We start from the raw sequence: 17,215 nt of genomic DNA, 5'->3' as shown, positions 1-17,215 counted from the left end.
ATTTTTGTTTAACTCCATTTGTTATTTTCTTTATAATTATCACTTCTGTTTTTATAAACTTTTTCCATCTCATATTATGAGGCCTTCGCTGCGGGTCTGTGATATTTTTACTTTGAACAATGTTGTTTTTATTGTAGATTAAACAATTTTTATTATTTCTGCAGCAGCTCTAACTTCCTTTGCAGAATCTGTTTAAATGGAAACTGTACACACTGACATGGTCCACCAGATGGTGCTGTTGCACGCTGATCATTTTGGTCTTCTAGAAGAAGGTTGTGTGTTCAGACCTCCTGAGGGCCTTGAAGTGACTGTTGTTGTGCTTTGGCGCTAAATAAATGAAACTGAATTAAAGTGATCAGCTCGGGTCTTTCTGTGTGGATTTCCAAAGACACTCGTGTTCATGTTCTTTAGGTGTGGTTGTCCTTCTGTGTTCACCCTGTGGAGTAGCAACCTGCTCAGGTGTACCCCACCTCTCGCCCTGAGATAGGCTCCAGCCCCCTGTGTCCTCATGTCAGGTGAGCAGTTACAAAATGCACGGATAGATGATTCATTCCTATTGAAATTCACCATCATGTTCATTCACTTGTTTTTTTTTTATATCAACAAACGTTAAAGGCAGCTTTAATCCAAACTGCACCATAAAAACATTAACACCACATGTGTGTTTATTTTAAATGTTCCCAATATACACAATACACTTCTAATAAAGATTTTTTTTGTTTGTTTGTTGCAGATGTTAAAATCTTCCTTAGTTGTAGTTCTAACTTCAGTCTGTAGAGGGGGCGCTTCCACCTGCTCCTCTTCATGGTTTGTTGGTCCCTCCCTCCTCCTGCTCCTCTTTGGTGGCTCTCTCCATCTCAGAGTAATACTGCAGCGCTCTTTGCACCGGCTCCAGAATATGTTCCTGCACAACAGCACAAAATAAAGGCTGTAATAAAAACTCTTCCTCTGCACAGTGTGTCAGAGTGAATTCACACACTGTCACGATGTTCATCATCTTTTTCCTGCTTTCTGCTTTTTCTCTTTTATTATCTCTGCGTAACTGAACATTTGCATACAGTACATTTCTCTCCTCTTTTTATACTTTCCACACCTCAAAACAGAAATGTCTAAAGATATTAACAGAAGACTAAAATATTAATATCCTCGCATATTAACCAGTTCATTCAATATTTCAATACTGACCCTTCTGAGCTGCACAAAACTGCTTCCACAATAACATACAGTCTGGAAACAGTAAGATTAACATGTTTCAGCTTTTTAATACTGTGTAATAATCATTTAAAAGTCTAATAAAAAAATCAGAGATTACTATTTATAGTTTTCTATGTAACATCAGAGGAATAAACAGCTGAACTTGCCATGCATTTTTGGCAGTGATGCCAAAGCTCAAATTAGTTGCAGGTCACATTTTTGCTAATTTATTGATAAACCACATAAATAATTTCAGCTCTGGTCTTTTGTGTAGTAGTTAATGTTTTTCAGAGCTCTCCATTAAAGCCTCTGCTGCTTCCCTGCTGTGATTCAGAGAGCAGGACTGCGTACAGGATCAGATTAAAAATAAAAACAGTGTTACCTCCAGGCAGGGGAAGAGCTTGGTGAGCTCGGTGAAGAGCGGCAGGAGAACGAATCGGATGAAGCTGGTCTGAGAGGACGGTTTGGACACTTTGTCTCTGTCCATGAACGGAGTCACCGGAAGCCCTTTGAGCTTCTCTGTGTCGCTCTGCAGCAAAACCAAAGCAGGATGAAGATGGGTATTAAATATGTTCCTACTAAAACAAAGAAAGCAAAGTTAAGCTGAAGAATTTATTTAAGAGATGAGCTTTTAATCCAGAGTTTTGCTGCTTGATTTACATTTTGTAGGGAAAAAAAATACAAAGATGTGGTTTAAAATATTCAGCATATTGTTCATTAACGAGCAACACAGCTGAGTCATACACTAAACTTTAGTCCATGTTCTTTCCTTAAAATACTCAATCTTTCTCCAAATAGCAGAAAATTTGAAGTTCCATCTTTTTACATGAAACAGACTCCAAAAAACAAAACTATTATATAAAGTCTTATAATATTTGCATTTCTTTGCCCGCATCTAAGCATTAAAGGTCAGTCTTAAGTGTTGGGTATTTTTTTTAAGCTGACAGGCTCTTAAGTTGTGTGTCGCATATTAAACCTCTTCTCTTTGTATCAGTGACATGACCTTCTCTCCTCTAAAATTCATAAGCGAGGTTAATAACTCGATATGCCTCATAGGCAGCTGTTTCCACCCACTTCCTGCGTACTGATCAGTAAACTGATGGTAAAAACCTGGTTGAAGAACTCCTGCAGCAGACAGTCCAGCCAGGGCTCGGCCACCGCCATCGGCCTCGCCTCATTGGAGATGTCACTCACCTTCACCATGATCTTCATCAGCTGCAAACAAGGAGGCAGAGCCAGAGGTGAGAACTGTTGGCATGATGTTCCTTTCAAAATAAGAGCACTGTTTTTAATTCTAATATATTTAGACCATTATTTTAATATAGGGTGACCACTGGATATTTCATAATTAAACCTATTAACCAGATATTGTAGATATATTGAAACTGAACTGCAACAGCAGTGATGCCAAAAATTAGACTGAATGAAAAGTAAAGAAAAAAATTTGTATTTCTCTTATTTGTGAAATCCAAACAGGAGGAGAAAGTCTCTTGTAAAATAAACAAGGCAACAAAAATCATGCAAACAGAAAAGAAGGTTTCCAGTTTAACTCTTCACCACTTCCTTGTGGTCCGTGTTGCTGAAGTCAAACAGCGGCTGCATCACTTTGAACTTGTTGAGGATTTCGTTGTGTCTCGCCATGTCAGTGGCCAGAATACATCTGAAAATGTGACAAACTGTCAGAAACAGAAATAAGTCTGTCGCATCAGCATGAAGAGGCAGAGCTGAGCGCTGAGGTCTTACTTGATCATTCCTCCCCGGACGTGTTTGTACTGCTCGCTGGTCAGGTTTTTAAAGATGTTGCACTCTGGCTGCAAAGGGAAAGTTAATTTACAGCTTTCAAATGAGTCTCCAGCAGCTAAAGCACTCAAACAGGGGAGTGACTGGAACTGACTAAAAGAGACTCCTGGAGGCTTATTTGTGCTAATGTAAGTGTATTTTGGGGTGTTTGTAATCTCAAATTATAAACCCGATTGAGATAAAAGATGAAAGAGTTATGGTGGCGTCCCACAGGGATCCGTACTTGGACCCCTTTAGTGTGTGTATGGTGACTTTTAAAGCTAAACTACTGTACATGTACATGTGTTGCACATGGACAATGTTGTCATTAGTCAAAATGTATCACACAGTAGAAATGTGTAATTATAGAAGCGAAACACAGTCTGTCACAGTCATCTTAAAAAAATCAGCTTAGCTTCTCTGTAATTTGAATATTTCCAGTCATACTTGGAGGTTTTCTGAACATCTTCATCATGTCTTTTTGATTCGTTAATGCACAGTGTTTTTGTACCTTGGACAGGATGCCAAAGGCAACGGCACAGTGGTGGTTCTCCAGGGGTGACATGTCATTGTAACGAAGAGCCAAGTCGGTCTGTGCATTAATCTGCAGTTTAAATAAACCCACATTAAGAACAGGGAAACATCTTGATGTTAAGACCACAATGTTATAAACCTGACCTGGTAGACGTTGTTGTAGCCGGGGTGGTCGAGGTCATGGCACAGAGCCGAGGTCAGCATGATCAGCAGGTCGATTGACTCTAACTTGCTCCTGAGGTCTGTGAGCCACATCAGTCCATACATCTGCACAATGAGAAACCGCAGAGGACAACAGCTACATCAGGAAATCTTTGCACAGTATCACTCTGCACTCACAGGAGCAAAAGAGCTCCTGACCTGATAAACTTCCTTTAGAAAGTGCAAATACAGGAGGCTCAGAATATGAAGCCAAACACTTTTGACTTTACTGTATGGACATCACCAAATGTTTTGTAGACCTACACAAAACTTAGTACACTTTAAAAGCTACATAACTGCAATATGATTTTTATTTCAGGCTTTGTTCTGTCTTCTATAGAGTCCACAGACCCACCAGCAGCAGATTTTTTATAAATACGCCAGTTTCTCTTCAATTTCTTTGATGTTTCTGTTTCCGGCTGTCTTTGCCTCTGAGTCTGAGGTAAAGGTGTTTCCCTCCTCCTGTTCGTACCATCTGGGTGACGCAGAAGCAGTGCTGGAAGTTGTGGAAGGGGATGGTGTTGTAGTGACAGTACACCTCAAACAGGAAGTTCTGCAGGTTGTCCAGCTGGATGTGGAACGCCGTCAGGAAGTCCAGGTCAGTGTACATGACCTGGAGCAGAACCAGCATCTCTGCCTCCTCCCACTGCCTGTCAGCAGCACCACACACACACACATATACACAGGACTGTGAGTGTGTGTGTGTGTGTGTGTGTGTGTGTGTGTGTGTGTGTGTGTGTGTGTGTGTGTGTGTGTGTGTGTGTGTGTGTGTGTGAGTCTGAGAGTGTGTTTTATGTGGGTCTGTACTCACCAGTTGTCAAAGATGGGAGTTTTTAGATGTTCTCGCACTTCCTCTGTCACCTGCAGAGAGCTACAGCAACACAGACTCGGTGCAAAATAAAGAAACTACATGTTCAGGAAAAACTTATAACCTCGATCTGACTTAGAAATTTGCTTAACTGTTTAAAACAGGGTAATTTCTGTGAGAAAAGCTCTTTAAATTTGCAGTAACTTGTAGGAGTCTTTAAGTCATAACTCATCAGCTGAGGAGATGGATGAACCCGATTGTTCATCGTTGCTCTCTGGTTTTCTCTAACTCTACTTTTAAAGCCACATGATCCCAGATTACACTAAATACAAACCAAAATAGAGGGAATGTTCTCGAACTATTTAAATGTGGGACTGGTGACCTGGCCAGGGTGTTTCTTCCCCAGTCTCAGCTCAGATCGGCTCTAGCCTCCCCCCACAATCAAAGCTGGATAAAGGGTATTAAAAATGAACAAGGAAGCTGAGGGTGGGAGGCCATTTTTTGTTTGTTTTGGTAGATTCCATCATCTACCATCATCTTATGGGCTCACCTCAAGTTGAGGAACTTGTTGTGGACTTGCTGGCGTTCCTCCTGCACGCTGAGCCGAGGCGTGTTCGAGGAGAACGTGGAGATATGCTGGTCGTCTTTAAACAGACCCATCCAGCTCAGGTGCGCCACACTCTGAGAGAGAAGGAAACTTTATTATTACTTTTCATTTTCACTTTAAAGTTCACAAAGTGGGCCAGACTAATAGACCAAAGTGAAGCCATACATGTCTGTTATGGTCCTCTGATACTGATGAAGGGGTTTAATGTTTAGTCTGAAAAATAGTTGAAATGTAGTTTTCAGGCGTGCTCCATAGAGGCGTGTCTCTGATTTTCTACAAAGTAAATTCATTAAAGCTTCAGACTTTCAATGGCCTTTCTAATCCTGCATGGTGTGAAATGTGAAATCTGTCACACAGACCAAAGTATGAAAAAAATATTTAACAAATCCATAACTATTTGTACATTTCAGCTTCCCAACTAAATGTAACAATAATTCTGAGATATGATATTATATTATAAATAATGATTAAACATGATTTAAAATGAATAAGCAGCTTGAAATTGATAAATGTGTTGGGTTTGATTTTTACATCAAGGTTTATTTAGCTGAACTGTACACAGATACAGTAGTGTGCAAAAGTCTTGAACCAAGCCTCATTTCTTGAAATAGGTTAAATAGATGCAGTAGCTTATTGAAACATGTGCAAACATACATGCAAATACTGCATGTACAGTTCTAACAAGCTTTATTCTTCAGCACAGTCTGAACTCTCTGAGGCAGCTTTCTTCTCATTTTTTTAAGTAGTCTTCAGGAATAGTTCTCCAGGCTTCTTGAAGGACATTCAAAGCTCTTCTTTGGATGTTTCTGCCTTTTGTTCTGTTCTCTGTCAGGATGATCCCACACTGCTTCAGTAATGTTGAGGTCCGGGCTCTGGGGAGGCCGATCCATGACTGATGGTGTTCAAGACCACTTAAAAAGATTACAAGAAAATCTGACTGCTTGAAAACAAAATATAAAGGAATTAGGAGTGGCTCAAGACTTTTGCACATAGGCTTTTACTATGAAGCATTTTTGTATATATGCATGTGTCCTTGCTGCACTGCTGCCTTTATCTAACTCACCACTGGATTTAATTTGATGTGTTTTGAGGGGAAATTGAATATTTTTTTTCCTTTTTTGTAAATAACGGAGTTGCTGCCAGTGCAGGTTTACCAACTCCTTATTTTCTCACAGACTGAGCTCTGATTGTGTATCTTCTGTGTGTTATTATAACAATAACTGTGTGTTTATGAGATTAAACTCTATTTGTGTGACAAACCTCCAGCTTCCTCTTAAAAGTCTCCACTTGGCTCTTCAGCTTACAGATGATCTCCGGGGTCTTTGCCACATCTTCAGTGACCTTGCTCTCCAGGCGATGCAGCCTGAAGACCAAGAAAACAGGAAACAGCAGTGAGTCTGTTTCACAATAAAGCACCTTCGCTTCATGACACTCTCACCTGTGCTCCATGCCGTCCAGCTCCGGCAGCACTGCTACACCTGCAAGGAAGCACAAAAATGAAAACAATTATAATCACATTATGTTTCTCCCTTTATTGTTGCATTTTCTGTATATGAGTGCAGTCTGCAGAGGATTAAACTCAGATGGAGGAACGTTTGGAAACATTTGAAGGTTTGTCCCGTGGACAGCCCTGATGAAGCTGCTCACTCTGCAGGTCTGACGCCACCACCTCCAGCCTGTAGTGCGAGTCCTCGCTGTTGGCCTCCAGCTGAGGGGAGATGTTCAGCACGCTGCCGCTCATGTCGTACATCTTCAGGATGTGGCGCGGACCCGCCTCCGCCGCCGCATGGAACAGATCTGTCAGGCGGAGATCTGACTGCATTAAATTATTTTTTTTATTATTTATCTTATTTGCATTATTAAGAAACAGGTTTCCATAGAGATGTATTATTATCTGTGGGGAAATTATTCACACAGAGACAGCCATTTAAAGTATTTAAACGGTACTGAAGAGTTCCTTCACCGTTGTTCCAGTATTTTAGATTCATGTTAGTGCTGGTATTATTCAGGCTCACGAGCAGAAGAGCTTTCCTTTATCTTTCCCTACTGTGGATAGAATTACATAATAGGTCAAGGCCCCTGCTGTCACATGGTGTTTTGATGATTCTCTCGAGATGGACTCTTTAAGCTGAGGGCCTGTCAAAGCCACATGGAGGTCAGACCATCACCCAGAAGCTGCAGGAACATTCATGAAATATGGAAACTTACAGCGCTGTGAAAATGTACTTTTTTCCTGATTTTTTTTTTTTAAACATATAGCAAATTGTAATATTAGACAAAGATAACCTGAATACAAAATGCAGTTTTTAAATAAGGACTTCATTTATTAGTGGAAAAAAAAAAAAAACCTATCTAAAGCTTACCTGTAAATGACCTCTAAACATAAAAACTGGTTGTGTCACCCTTTGCAGCAAGAACTGCAAACAAGTGTTGGTGATAACTGGCAGTGAGTCTCTCACATCTCTGTGGGGGAATTTTGGTCCACTCTTCTTTACAGGATTGTTTTAATTCAGCCACATTGGAGGGTTTTCCAGCATGAACGGCCTGTTTAAAGTCAAAGCACCTCAATCTGATTTAAATCCAGACACTCCACAACCTTCACCTTCAACTTTTGTTTTTCTGAGGGATTCAGAGGTGGACTTGCTAATGTGTTTCAGATCACTGTCCCAAGTGCTCTTGAGCTTCACAGCATGAACTGATGGTCGGACTTCCTCCTTCAGGGTTTTCTGGTAGAGAGCATAATTCATGGTTCCATCAGTTAGAGCAAGTCGTCCTTAAGCTGCAACGCAGCCCCAGACCATCACACCACCCCCACCATGCTTGACTGTTGGTGTGATGTTCTTTTAAGAAACGCTGTGTTAGTTTATGCAGATGTAACAGGACTCAAACTTTCCAAAAAGTTCCGCTTTTCTCTCATCAGTCCACAGAATATTTTCTTGGAGATCATCAAGATGTTTTTGGCAGATGTGAAACGAGCCTTTGTGTTCTTTGTGGTCAGTGGTGTTTTTCTCATTGGAGCTCTCCCTCTTTCTCATTGTTGAATCATGAACTCTGACTTTAACTGAGGCAAGTGAGGCCTCCAGTTCTTTAGATGTTGTTCTGGGTTCTTCTGTGACCTCCTGGATGAGTCCCCTTGCCAGACTGATAGATGTCAATGACTTTGTTTCTCAGCTCTTTCTTTAGATCTTGGTGTGATGTGTTGCTTTTTTAGATCTTTGAACCCACTTCACTTTGTCAGACACATTCTAGTTAGGAGAAACTTAGCTTAGTGGGCCAGCTTTTTTAACCGTAATAAATGAAATCATTTAACAACTGTATTTTGTATTTACTCGGATTCTCTTTGTCTAATCTTAAAATTTGTTTGATGATCTGAAATGTCTAACACAGCAGCGAAGCTGAAGCTTTAAGATAACTATTCAAACAGCAGGCCCTGTCTCTTACCTTTGACATCTGCAGCAGAGCAGTGGGCTCCAAACTCCGCTCGCTCCAGCTTCCCGTTCACCGTAAAATAAATTATTTTTGCTGTCATCTCGGAGCCACGTGGGGCCCGGCCTGCTCCAGAAATGGAAATGACTCTGACTCTGGCACACCTTTGAATGTGTTAAAGGGGTCACCTGCAGCTGACAGAGAGCCCACCCACCTACCTACCGCCTGTCCTGCACCCACCTGCAGGGCTCCGTGTGTAATTGCGCGCTTCTGCCGGCAGATGTCGCCGTTCTGCTTATATTTCAACTTATATTTCTGCAATGTTCTACGGCGTCTGGCATGGGTCATGATTTGGTTTAGCCACGGCAAATAATTATCTTCCCCTTTTCATTAACAGCGGACATCCCGTCAGTTAGAGAGGTGAGGGTCAGAGGCGCCGAGATGGCGTGAGCTCCGAGTAGCTTTAGCTTTCACAAGCGAGGAAATAATCCCTGAGCCCACGGAGGAAAAGTAACGGTAGTTTGTAGCCGAAGGCAGCATCGCCACTTCTGACTTTTTTCCCTGGGAACGAGTCAGTCCATCCGGTGAGTGAATTTACAGCCGGTCACTGAATTAATAACTAGTTAATTAACCCGTCAGGAGCGGGTGAGACACGTCAGGGTCGTTCACGGCTCTCCTGCGTGGAGAACAGAGCTGAATTAGCCCGCACAGCTAACACCAGCTCGGCTGTATTTTGGATAAAAGCAGGCTAGCAGCAAGCTAACAGCCGAAGCTAACAGCTCCATAAACTGTCCTGACACCTAACTTAACGGTCACCTGTGTTAGCGTCACTTAACGGGGCCTTAGCTGGACTCAGAGAGGCAGTGCTGCTCCACATTAGGACCTGAAAGTCAGCAGGCTGCGGTGTAACGGTGAAGTCTCTAATTTGAATGTGCTAGTTGTGGAAACTTGGGTCTAATTCTCGCTGTTCCCCCCTTTTAAATCACAGCAAAGCCGCGCAGGAGAATGAAGCGCAACGCCCAGGATCACCTGGAGTTCACTCCTTCTCCGACATTAACTGCCTCCTAAACAGAGCAAGAGCCGCGCGCACAATCCTGCAGCAGGTCCTGCCAACTGTAACACCTCTGGTGGATCACAGGTGAGGAGGAGGAGGAGGGTGGGGAAAATAAAAGACCACCTGGGGAAATCTCCCTCCTGCAGCCATGGAGGAGGAGGTGGAGGCAGTGAGCACGGAGTACATGCTGGAGCAGGTAACGCAGAAGGACCTGGGAAAGAGGCTCCAGGTGGGCCAGGAGGTCATGGATCTGATCCTGGATGAGGAGAGGTCGCCCGAGCTGGAGCAGGATCAGAGCATGCTGGACAGGATGGTGGACTGCGTGGCCAGCTCCTGGGTCAACTCCAGCAACTTCAAGGTGAGGGGAGCAGGTAGACCACTGCAGCAGGGTGGGGGTGGACATCTGTCAGCATGCTCTTGAATAAGGCACTTCAGCTTCAGCTGTTGCATTACTGAGGGTGTGGTGCTTTTATTTAGTTGTGCTCTAGAAATGCCCTAAAAATAGTTGCAACTACAGATTGAGTTCATTCACATGAGTATTCTCTTTATGCCCCTCTTTGTTTTGATTCGGCTGTGTGTATATTACTGCAGCACCGATATTTTACATGCGATTGAACCATCTAACACACTGTGTGGCTGATTGTTTTAGGAAGCAACTGCTCAGTTTTCCCCTAAAAAGCTGGGGAATTCCTGCATTACAGTAGCCCAAAATATTCAAGCCAACCTACAATAACACAGCTTAAACAGCTCAATAAAATCGAATTTGACCAAACAAACCCCCACTTAATACGAGCACAGCGTTTATTCTGTTATCTTTGCCCTCCATATGTGTTGTAATTTTTGGCTTCCTGTTGACAAATGACACGTCTTTGTAATGTCAGCTGATCTCCTGAGCAGTGGCTGAAATTAAGGGTTGAATGTGTGGTTATTTTAGGGCAAGAACCAGCTGTTAATAAGAGATGTACTTTTGCAGTAAGGTCTAACAGAGCAGTGTCTGTGCTGTGTTACTGATCAGTACCAAATGATTTACTTCTTTCATGGAAACACTCTAGAAAGTGATCATGAATGCCTCATGAGCAGTTTTGAGCACTTCCTGGATTCAAATTGTTTTGTTTAAGGTGCCATTTGGGACAGATTTATCCATACTTTCTGTTTAATAGAAGCAAATAGACCTGAGAAACATGATTTATCTTATTATTGTTTTATAAGGTGGCAGGTTGAGTCTTTTTGCTTCTAGAAGATAAATTACCCCTTATATCCCACCTCATGTGAGCGTGTTTGAGCCTGAAACCGCTCGATGCTGATTCTCGCAGGTCTCTGGGATAAATCGTCCTCAGGGAGCGCTGCTCTCTCAGAGAGAGAGCTCGATTTCCCACCGCTGATGGAATAACCCACATCTGCCTGTTTACCTTCAGCTGCAGGCAGTCCGCTTCCCGCGGTGCGTGATTAGCATGCTGTACATGAACGCTTACTGCTGCTGCTGGTTAATCAATACTTAGAGACGGGAGTAGTGCTTTAAGCTGATGATGTCACCTTTTAATGCAGCGGTGCTGAGGAGGGCGAGTCAGAGTCCTGCTGACTTCACAAATATGCAAAACAGCAACCATTTGCTGTTTATGTTTGTTTCATGTTAAAACGAGGAGAAGAGAAATGAATCGCTAGTGTAAGCGTAGAAACAGAGAACAAGTTTCTGGCAAAACTTTTCCTGCTTCCAGCCCGCACAGAATACAGAGAAAAACTTCAGTATTTCACCCTTGTGTTTCAGCTGGTGGTTCACGTGGGTCAGATGAAAAAAAACTGTTCTTTATACTGGATGTAAATGTGGCAGATTGAGCTAAACAGGCGGGATTGATGGATTTTGAAAACATGCCAAAATAAAAGGACAAAATTGATAAAATAATCAAATAATCACATAACACCAAAGGCCAGTTTTGGAGCTCCTGACCCCCGATTTAGTTGATAATTTTAACATTTTTTCCTGCAGCTCTGCTTCTTGCTATAACTTCTTATAACTGCCCAGTTCTTTTGTAATAACACCCTCATTACAGTTAAAGTGGCTTAAAACAGACTGTGGGAACGAACCGTCCAACATATCTGACGTCTGGTTAACGTCTCTCAGTTTTCTTTCATATATTTTTAGTTTAATACGAGTGAGCAGTGCTTCCTCTCATGGCTCTATTATTGTTGGATTAATGGATTTGTTTCTGATAGTCGGGGGCAGACAGTGAGGCGGTTGTTTTAGGATGGCATTTTATTTTAAAAGGAAAAAAGATGTTTAGGTTAGGACATTGTGAGGCTCAAAATAGGCCAGTGGAGTTTGATGAAGCATGCAAGCATGATAGGTCTCCAAAGAGTCAGTGAAATCTGATTTAATAGAAGTTTTTGCCCCCAAATTAGTTTTAAGCTTGAATGGATGAAACCCCACTGATGAGAAGAGTTTCTATAAGCAGGAAAGCCCTGCATTAGAGTGGGTTATAGCCCCTTATATGTATCAATCAGTATAAATTGGACTGTGTTGGCTCTTGTGAATTACTGCAAGCTTCATTTAGTGTCTGTTTGGAAATCGCACCTCTTCCTCAGCAGCTGAGAATGAAGCAGATGTTTGCAGCTGTCTGCTAAAGAACAGCACGCGCTGTGATTTGAAGCTCCTGACCGGCTTGTGATGAACTGCTGAACTTTCAGTGTTAAAATGCCGGCTTTTTCTCTGGTGTGGCATATCTTTACTCAGTACATACAGCAGCTGACACATACGCACCAATCATATCTCTGCATTCCGAAACGCAGCCTCGTCCGTCTGCTCGGGTGATATCTGCGGGGCCGAAATGAGGACGGCGAGGCTCCCAGGCGAGCGTGCCAGAGGCGGCGGCGGTGGCTGTGAGCTTAATTTACCAGCACCCATTAGCCCAGTTTCCTCCTCTGTGTGAGTGAGCCAGCAGGGCTGACAGAGATTCAGCTTCCAGCCGGCCTCCGCTGTTAGCAGAGAGTGGCTGAGGGGAGAAAAAGCTTTTAGCTGCGTGTGAAGGATGGAGGAAGGCTCCTTCACGAGCTGTTAGGGTAATGGCTCTTGTTAATCGATCACAGGCCTCTGATGTAAATTAAAAGGCTGTCCAGCAGTGATAAATACAGGCAGCTTATGGGCTGGCTCTTATGGCAGAAGTGAGTGTTTAAAGTGATTTTATTATAATATAAATAACGGAGAGAGGTTTAGATTCATCTCCACATTGATTTCTTGATCTGCGTGGTGGATAAAATGTGATATTTGTAATGTTTGTAGTAGTCACGGGTGTTCAGATGTCTTCACAAAATCCAAAATCCCACTTCGAATGCTTCTGTCCAGATGATTTTGGGTGACTTAAAAGTTAAAGGTCATACTTGGGTCTACATCTCTGCTCTCTGTGATAGGATACAGATGCAGGAGTAGAAAAGACTGTGATAACTCAGAGCTGTAGGTTCACAGGGAAGTGTTGGCCATGTTTAATATGAAGCTCATCACAGGAACTAATGAAGAGCAAACAGGTTCCTGTTAACCTGCAGGTGTTTTGGATAATCCAGGTTTTTTCCTGCTCAGATGAACCACAAAAGCTCCATTAGTCTGCATGCAGTTAGGAGTGGGTCTCTCTTACATTACTGAGCATCAGTGGAAGCATTTTCACAAAATAAAGTGTATTTTTAATGTAAGTGAAACTTACTGAAGTGTGGTTAAAATGTTTTTGTTTTTTTTCGTAGAGAGATTTCTCTTTGTGGGAACATCAAAAAATAAACCCAGTCATCAGTTAATCATTAATCCGTTATTTTGAAAGAAAATTCCTGATCATTTAATGCTTTTCTTTGTCATAATCATCAAAATATTTTGTAGTTTTTTTTTTTCAAGAATTTTAACAACCATCTTTTCCTGTTTTAGAGACAAATAATTAGGTGGTAAACGATTATTGTTTGAACTCCTGAATACTGGCAGAATATCCTCTTGAAAAGATAAATAATATTTTTTAGTATTCCTCAGTAGCAGCAGGAGCTTGAGTGGGTTTAAGAGTTAGGACTAAAATTAGGAGTCCACGACAGAGTTATTAAGGTGAATTAAAAAGAAAATCAAAAGTAGACGTGAAGAAACATGTTTCTGTTAACTGAAATATAAACTAGACTTCTGACATGATTTTGTGTGCTTAGAGAACTAAACTAAATACATACAGGGAATGTCTGCAGCTTTAAATGTGTTAATGAAAAAAAGGCTGCAGATGTTCATTCACCTGTGAACCTCTCAAATACCTGCCACACAGGAAAAACTGAAACAACTGAAAATAGAAACTCAACAACAAACAAAGATTGAAACTAATGAACTACTGATGGAGGGTTTTTTTAGTTTCAGGTCATTTTTTATATCCTTGTTTTTTACACACATTTGTTTCTGGTTGATCAGGACACAGCCTGTAACACAGAGGACTAAAATCAAGTGGAATAGGTGAATAAATAAAAAAAACAAAAAGTAGCTCACTAAGGTAAAAATACCCCAAATAAAGCAGCTCACTGAATGAAATCTAACAATATAAGGCACTAAATAATTAAAAGTAAAAAATAATAAAATTATAATAATAATAGTAAAGCTCTAACAAATATATAACACGATAAGAGAAAACAAAGTAGCTCAGAAAATTCACGGAGGAAAATTAAATCGCAATCTGTTAAAGCTTTTTTCCAGCCCCGAAAAAAAAAAAAATCCTGAGTTCATATTTTCAGAATCAGAAAAAATTTGATCCCAGAGGGACATTGCAGTTGTTACAGCTGTAACCATTTATCATCTAGAAAGAATAAACACTCTAATAATTTAAAAACCAAAGATAAATTTGAAGTGTGTGCAGGGAAATTCTTATGAGTACAGGGAGTGGCTGTGATAATAAATGTAAATCTGGAAGATCCTGTATAAATGCACACATAATAAATTGCACAGATGATCCACAGTGTCACTTACTAAGGGAGGAGTTATAGAGATTGATGGTTTATTAACTCGATGATGAATTATTTTCTCCAAAGGTTGAAACTTGAAACTTTTGACTTACGAATGGCAATTTTTTTTTCTTTTTCACTGACAGAAACAATAGAAAACAGAAAAAAATCAGATAAAATCAAAGAGCTCAGTGCATAAAAATGTAAATACAACAAAGAGCTCAGGTTTTAAAAAAGTAAAAGTACCAAATAAATACAATATATGTGATAAGTAGGTGCAAAATTATAAAATTAAAAAAAGCTCCATCAGTATAACAAATATGCAATAAAATGCTTACAGGTAAATATCTAACACATGTAAATAATACAGTTTACAGTTTGTGATAAAGTATATACACAATGACATATAAAAGGTGACGTTAAAAATAATAAAATGCTAATAATAATAAGTAAAATATTTTATAGCAAGTAAAGCTTTTAAGTAAAATTGTAACAAGTAAATTTATGGTGGTATGACGTAGAAACATGGTTACATTACAACAGCTCTAGTTGTATGCGGGGCTGTGTGTAGTACTGCTCTCCATCCAGCAGATGGAGCCATAGAAGAGGCGGTGCCTTTAATCTGTTGTATCGTGGTTTCTCTCAGAGTCGTAGAGAGTTTCCAAAAATTGCACCGGGCCTGAACTCGGGGTTCAGGTGGTGCGCATGTGTTGATATGGTGTCAGCAGGGAAGCTCTCACTACGCGTTCATTGAGTTTCCCAAACCACCCCATGACAAGGAAAGTTAACGTTCTCGTTATCCGGAAGTCCCGGTAGTAACATCCAAACAGTGTCTTCACTCACGGTTCCGTGTGAGGTCTGCGTTTCTGTGCGCAGGAGGGCAGCTTACAGTGTTTCCTCACAGCTCTGATACACGAGCAGCTTTAACTTTAGTCATTTCCACCTTTTTTGGAGCTGAAACGGCTGCTTTCCCCTGTTACCCATAATCCTTTGCAGCTCACATTCAAATACCGTGCTGCCGCGACGCTGTGCAGCTGCGGCAGCTCGTCTGTGCGGGAGGTGGAGCCACTCCCGCCATGTGTGACGTTTTTTGTGTGTGTTTTCAGGTGGTGTTGCTGGGGATGGATATTCTGTCGGCTCTGGTCAGCCGGCTGCAGGAGAGGTTCAGGACACAGGTTGGAACTGGTGAGCTGCTCCTCATTATACTGTACAGATAATCACAGTTTAAACACAGGCTTTATCACTCAGGTTTAAACATTACTTTGACCTGTTTGCGTTAGCTTTAGATGTAGTCTCTAATCCTGTCCAGTATTTAACAGTGTTACAAAATAAATTTAAAATACACGTTTTTGTAATTTTGCTTTCACTTTTATCAACTTAAAAATAGTTTAATTTAAATTTTAATGCATCTTGAGCATCTTTTATATAATACGTTAATTTCAAATTTGTATATTCATATAATTTACATAGTATTTAAGGTTATTTTATTGTTTTTATGGGAATAAATAGACTTGGGTTGATAAACTAAAATGCCAAACAGAACAATAATTCCATTATTATATGATGATCTGTGACAGACCTTCATATCTCTCTGTGAAGAGAGAAAGAGAAGGTTAACAAAACCAAAGATGCTCTTTCTCCTCATTTTTAATTTAAACCAAACAAACAAGCAGAGACCCTGTTGCTCATATTAAACAAGAAATAAAAGGGAAAACACTGCAAACAATTACAAAATATAATCAAACTAGAACCCTGCTGGGTTTATAGGAATTTCTCCCTCTGTGCAGATAAGGAAGTAATTGAAGGCGTTTCTGCAATCAGATGACATTATCAGCTTTAAACTGACAGGAGGTTTAGTTCAGTGTGATTTAGCACTTCCCAGTTTCCCAGTTTGAGAACCACTGCTTTAGATAACCAAGCATGAAGGTGTTTACTCAGAGCAAGTTTTAGGCCTTCTTTATGAGATCGCTGTTTCCTGTGAACGCCAACCTGTCCCATCTCTTCCTGTTTCTGTCCTCCGCTCAGTCCTGCCGAGCCTCATCGATCGACTGGGAGACGCCAAGGACCAAGTCCGAGAGCAGGACCAGGCGCTTCTGCTGAAGATCATGGACCAGGCTGCCAACCCGCAGGTACGCTGCAGCACCTGGGAGCTTAGACCTGACAATATTTGGAGAGCAAATGTGTTCTCATCATCTCCAGTTTGATCCCTGTGATCACTGGAGTGTCGCCTAAACAGGAACATGTTTAATCAGCACCAACATCTGAGCAGTGTCAGTGTAACGTTATAGGAATGACACCCACACAGAGACGCCACAAACACCCACTGTGTCATTAGGGAAATATCAGAAAAGTTCAAACATCTCTTCTCCTTGTGTGTGTGTTCTCCTGCCTGTTCAGTATGTGTGGGAGCGAATGATGGGAGGCTTCAAGCACAAGAACAACAGGACCAGAGAGGGACTCTGCCTCTGTCTCATCTCAACTTTAAACGTGTAAGTGCTCATTAAGCATTACTTCAGTGGAACAGACGTGTGGGAGTGAATGACTGCAGTGGTTTTATTAAACACAAGTCTGAGATGAGCAGGTTTTAGGATTATAAGAGAAGATAAACAGTTACCAGTCTGTCTGCTGCAGCCGTGGCTCCGTCTGAGTAGAAATCAAGTTTATCATTAATTAA

General features: G+C 41.2%; 2 protein-coding genes and 1 non-coding gene across 9 annotated transcripts in view; 1 reads left to right on the top strand and 2 right to left on the bottom strand.

Annotated features, from left to right (window-relative positions):
• Window positions 1-686: 686 nt before the first annotated feature.
• Window positions 687-8,891, bottom strand: LOC115798002 (high affinity cGMP-specific 3',5'-cyclic phosphodiesterase 9A-like). Of its 2 annotated transcripts, none has more exons than XM_030754642.1 (14): window positions 8,565-8,891; window positions 6,771-6,920; window positions 6,562-6,601; window positions 6,384-6,486; window positions 5,067-5,197; window positions 4,520-4,579; window positions 4,181-4,358; window positions 3,652-3,774; window positions 3,485-3,577; window positions 2,938-3,005; window positions 2,752-2,854; window positions 2,305-2,409; window positions 1,577-1,723; window positions 687-904 (listed from the first exon to the last, which is right to left on the bottom strand). In XM_030754642.1, exons 1-14 carry the CDS (start codon window positions 8,650-8,652, stop codon window positions 803-805), a joined length of 1,491 nt encoding a protein of 496 aa, XP_030610502.1. In that variant the 5' UTR covers window positions 8,653-8,891; the 3' UTR covers window positions 687-802. The 2 variants fall into 2 exon arrangements, with proteins under 2 accessions (XP_030610502.1, XP_030610510.1); XM_030754650.1 differs by having other exon boundaries at window positions 2,755-2,854.
• Window positions 8,892-8,993: 102 nt separating this feature from the next.
• LOC115797897 (CLIP-associating protein 1-like) overlaps window positions 8,994-17,215 on the top strand; it is a 57,435-nt gene continuing 49,213 nt past the window's right edge. For all 6 annotated transcript variants that reach the window (XM_030754491.1, XM_030754482.1, XM_030754464.1 and 3 more), the window contains exons 1-5: window positions 8,994-9,133; window positions 9,538-9,961; window positions 15,648-15,726; window positions 16,567-16,670; window positions 16,939-17,030. In XM_030754491.1, coding sequence (XP_030610351.1) covers window positions 9,752-9,961; window positions 15,648-15,726; window positions 16,567-16,670; window positions 16,939-17,030 — 485 coding nt within the window. In that variant the 5' untranslated portion in view covers window positions 8,994-9,133; window positions 9,538-9,751. The remainder of the gene's footprint in view (window positions 9,134-9,537; window positions 9,962-15,647; window positions 15,727-16,566; window positions 16,671-16,938; window positions 17,031-17,215) is intronic.
• On the bottom strand, window positions 15,199-15,326 carry LOC115799406 (U4atac minor spliceosomal RNA). Its single transcript, XR_004021564.1, has one exon. It is a non-coding gene; the product is annotated as a U4atac minor spliceosomal RNA (small nuclear RNA).

The sequence above is a fragment of the Archocentrus centrarchus genome, chromosome 2 (assembly GCF_007364275.1).
Source record: "Archocentrus centrarchus isolate MPI-CPG fArcCen1 chromosome 2, fArcCen1, whole genome shotgun sequence".
In the NCBI taxonomy this organism is placed as follows: domain Eukaryota; kingdom Metazoa; phylum Chordata; class Actinopteri; order Cichliformes; family Cichlidae; genus Archocentrus; species Archocentrus centrarchus.
The sequence above is the reverse complement of the archived record's forward strand: the minus strand, read 5'-3'. Positions and strand labels throughout refer to the sequence as shown.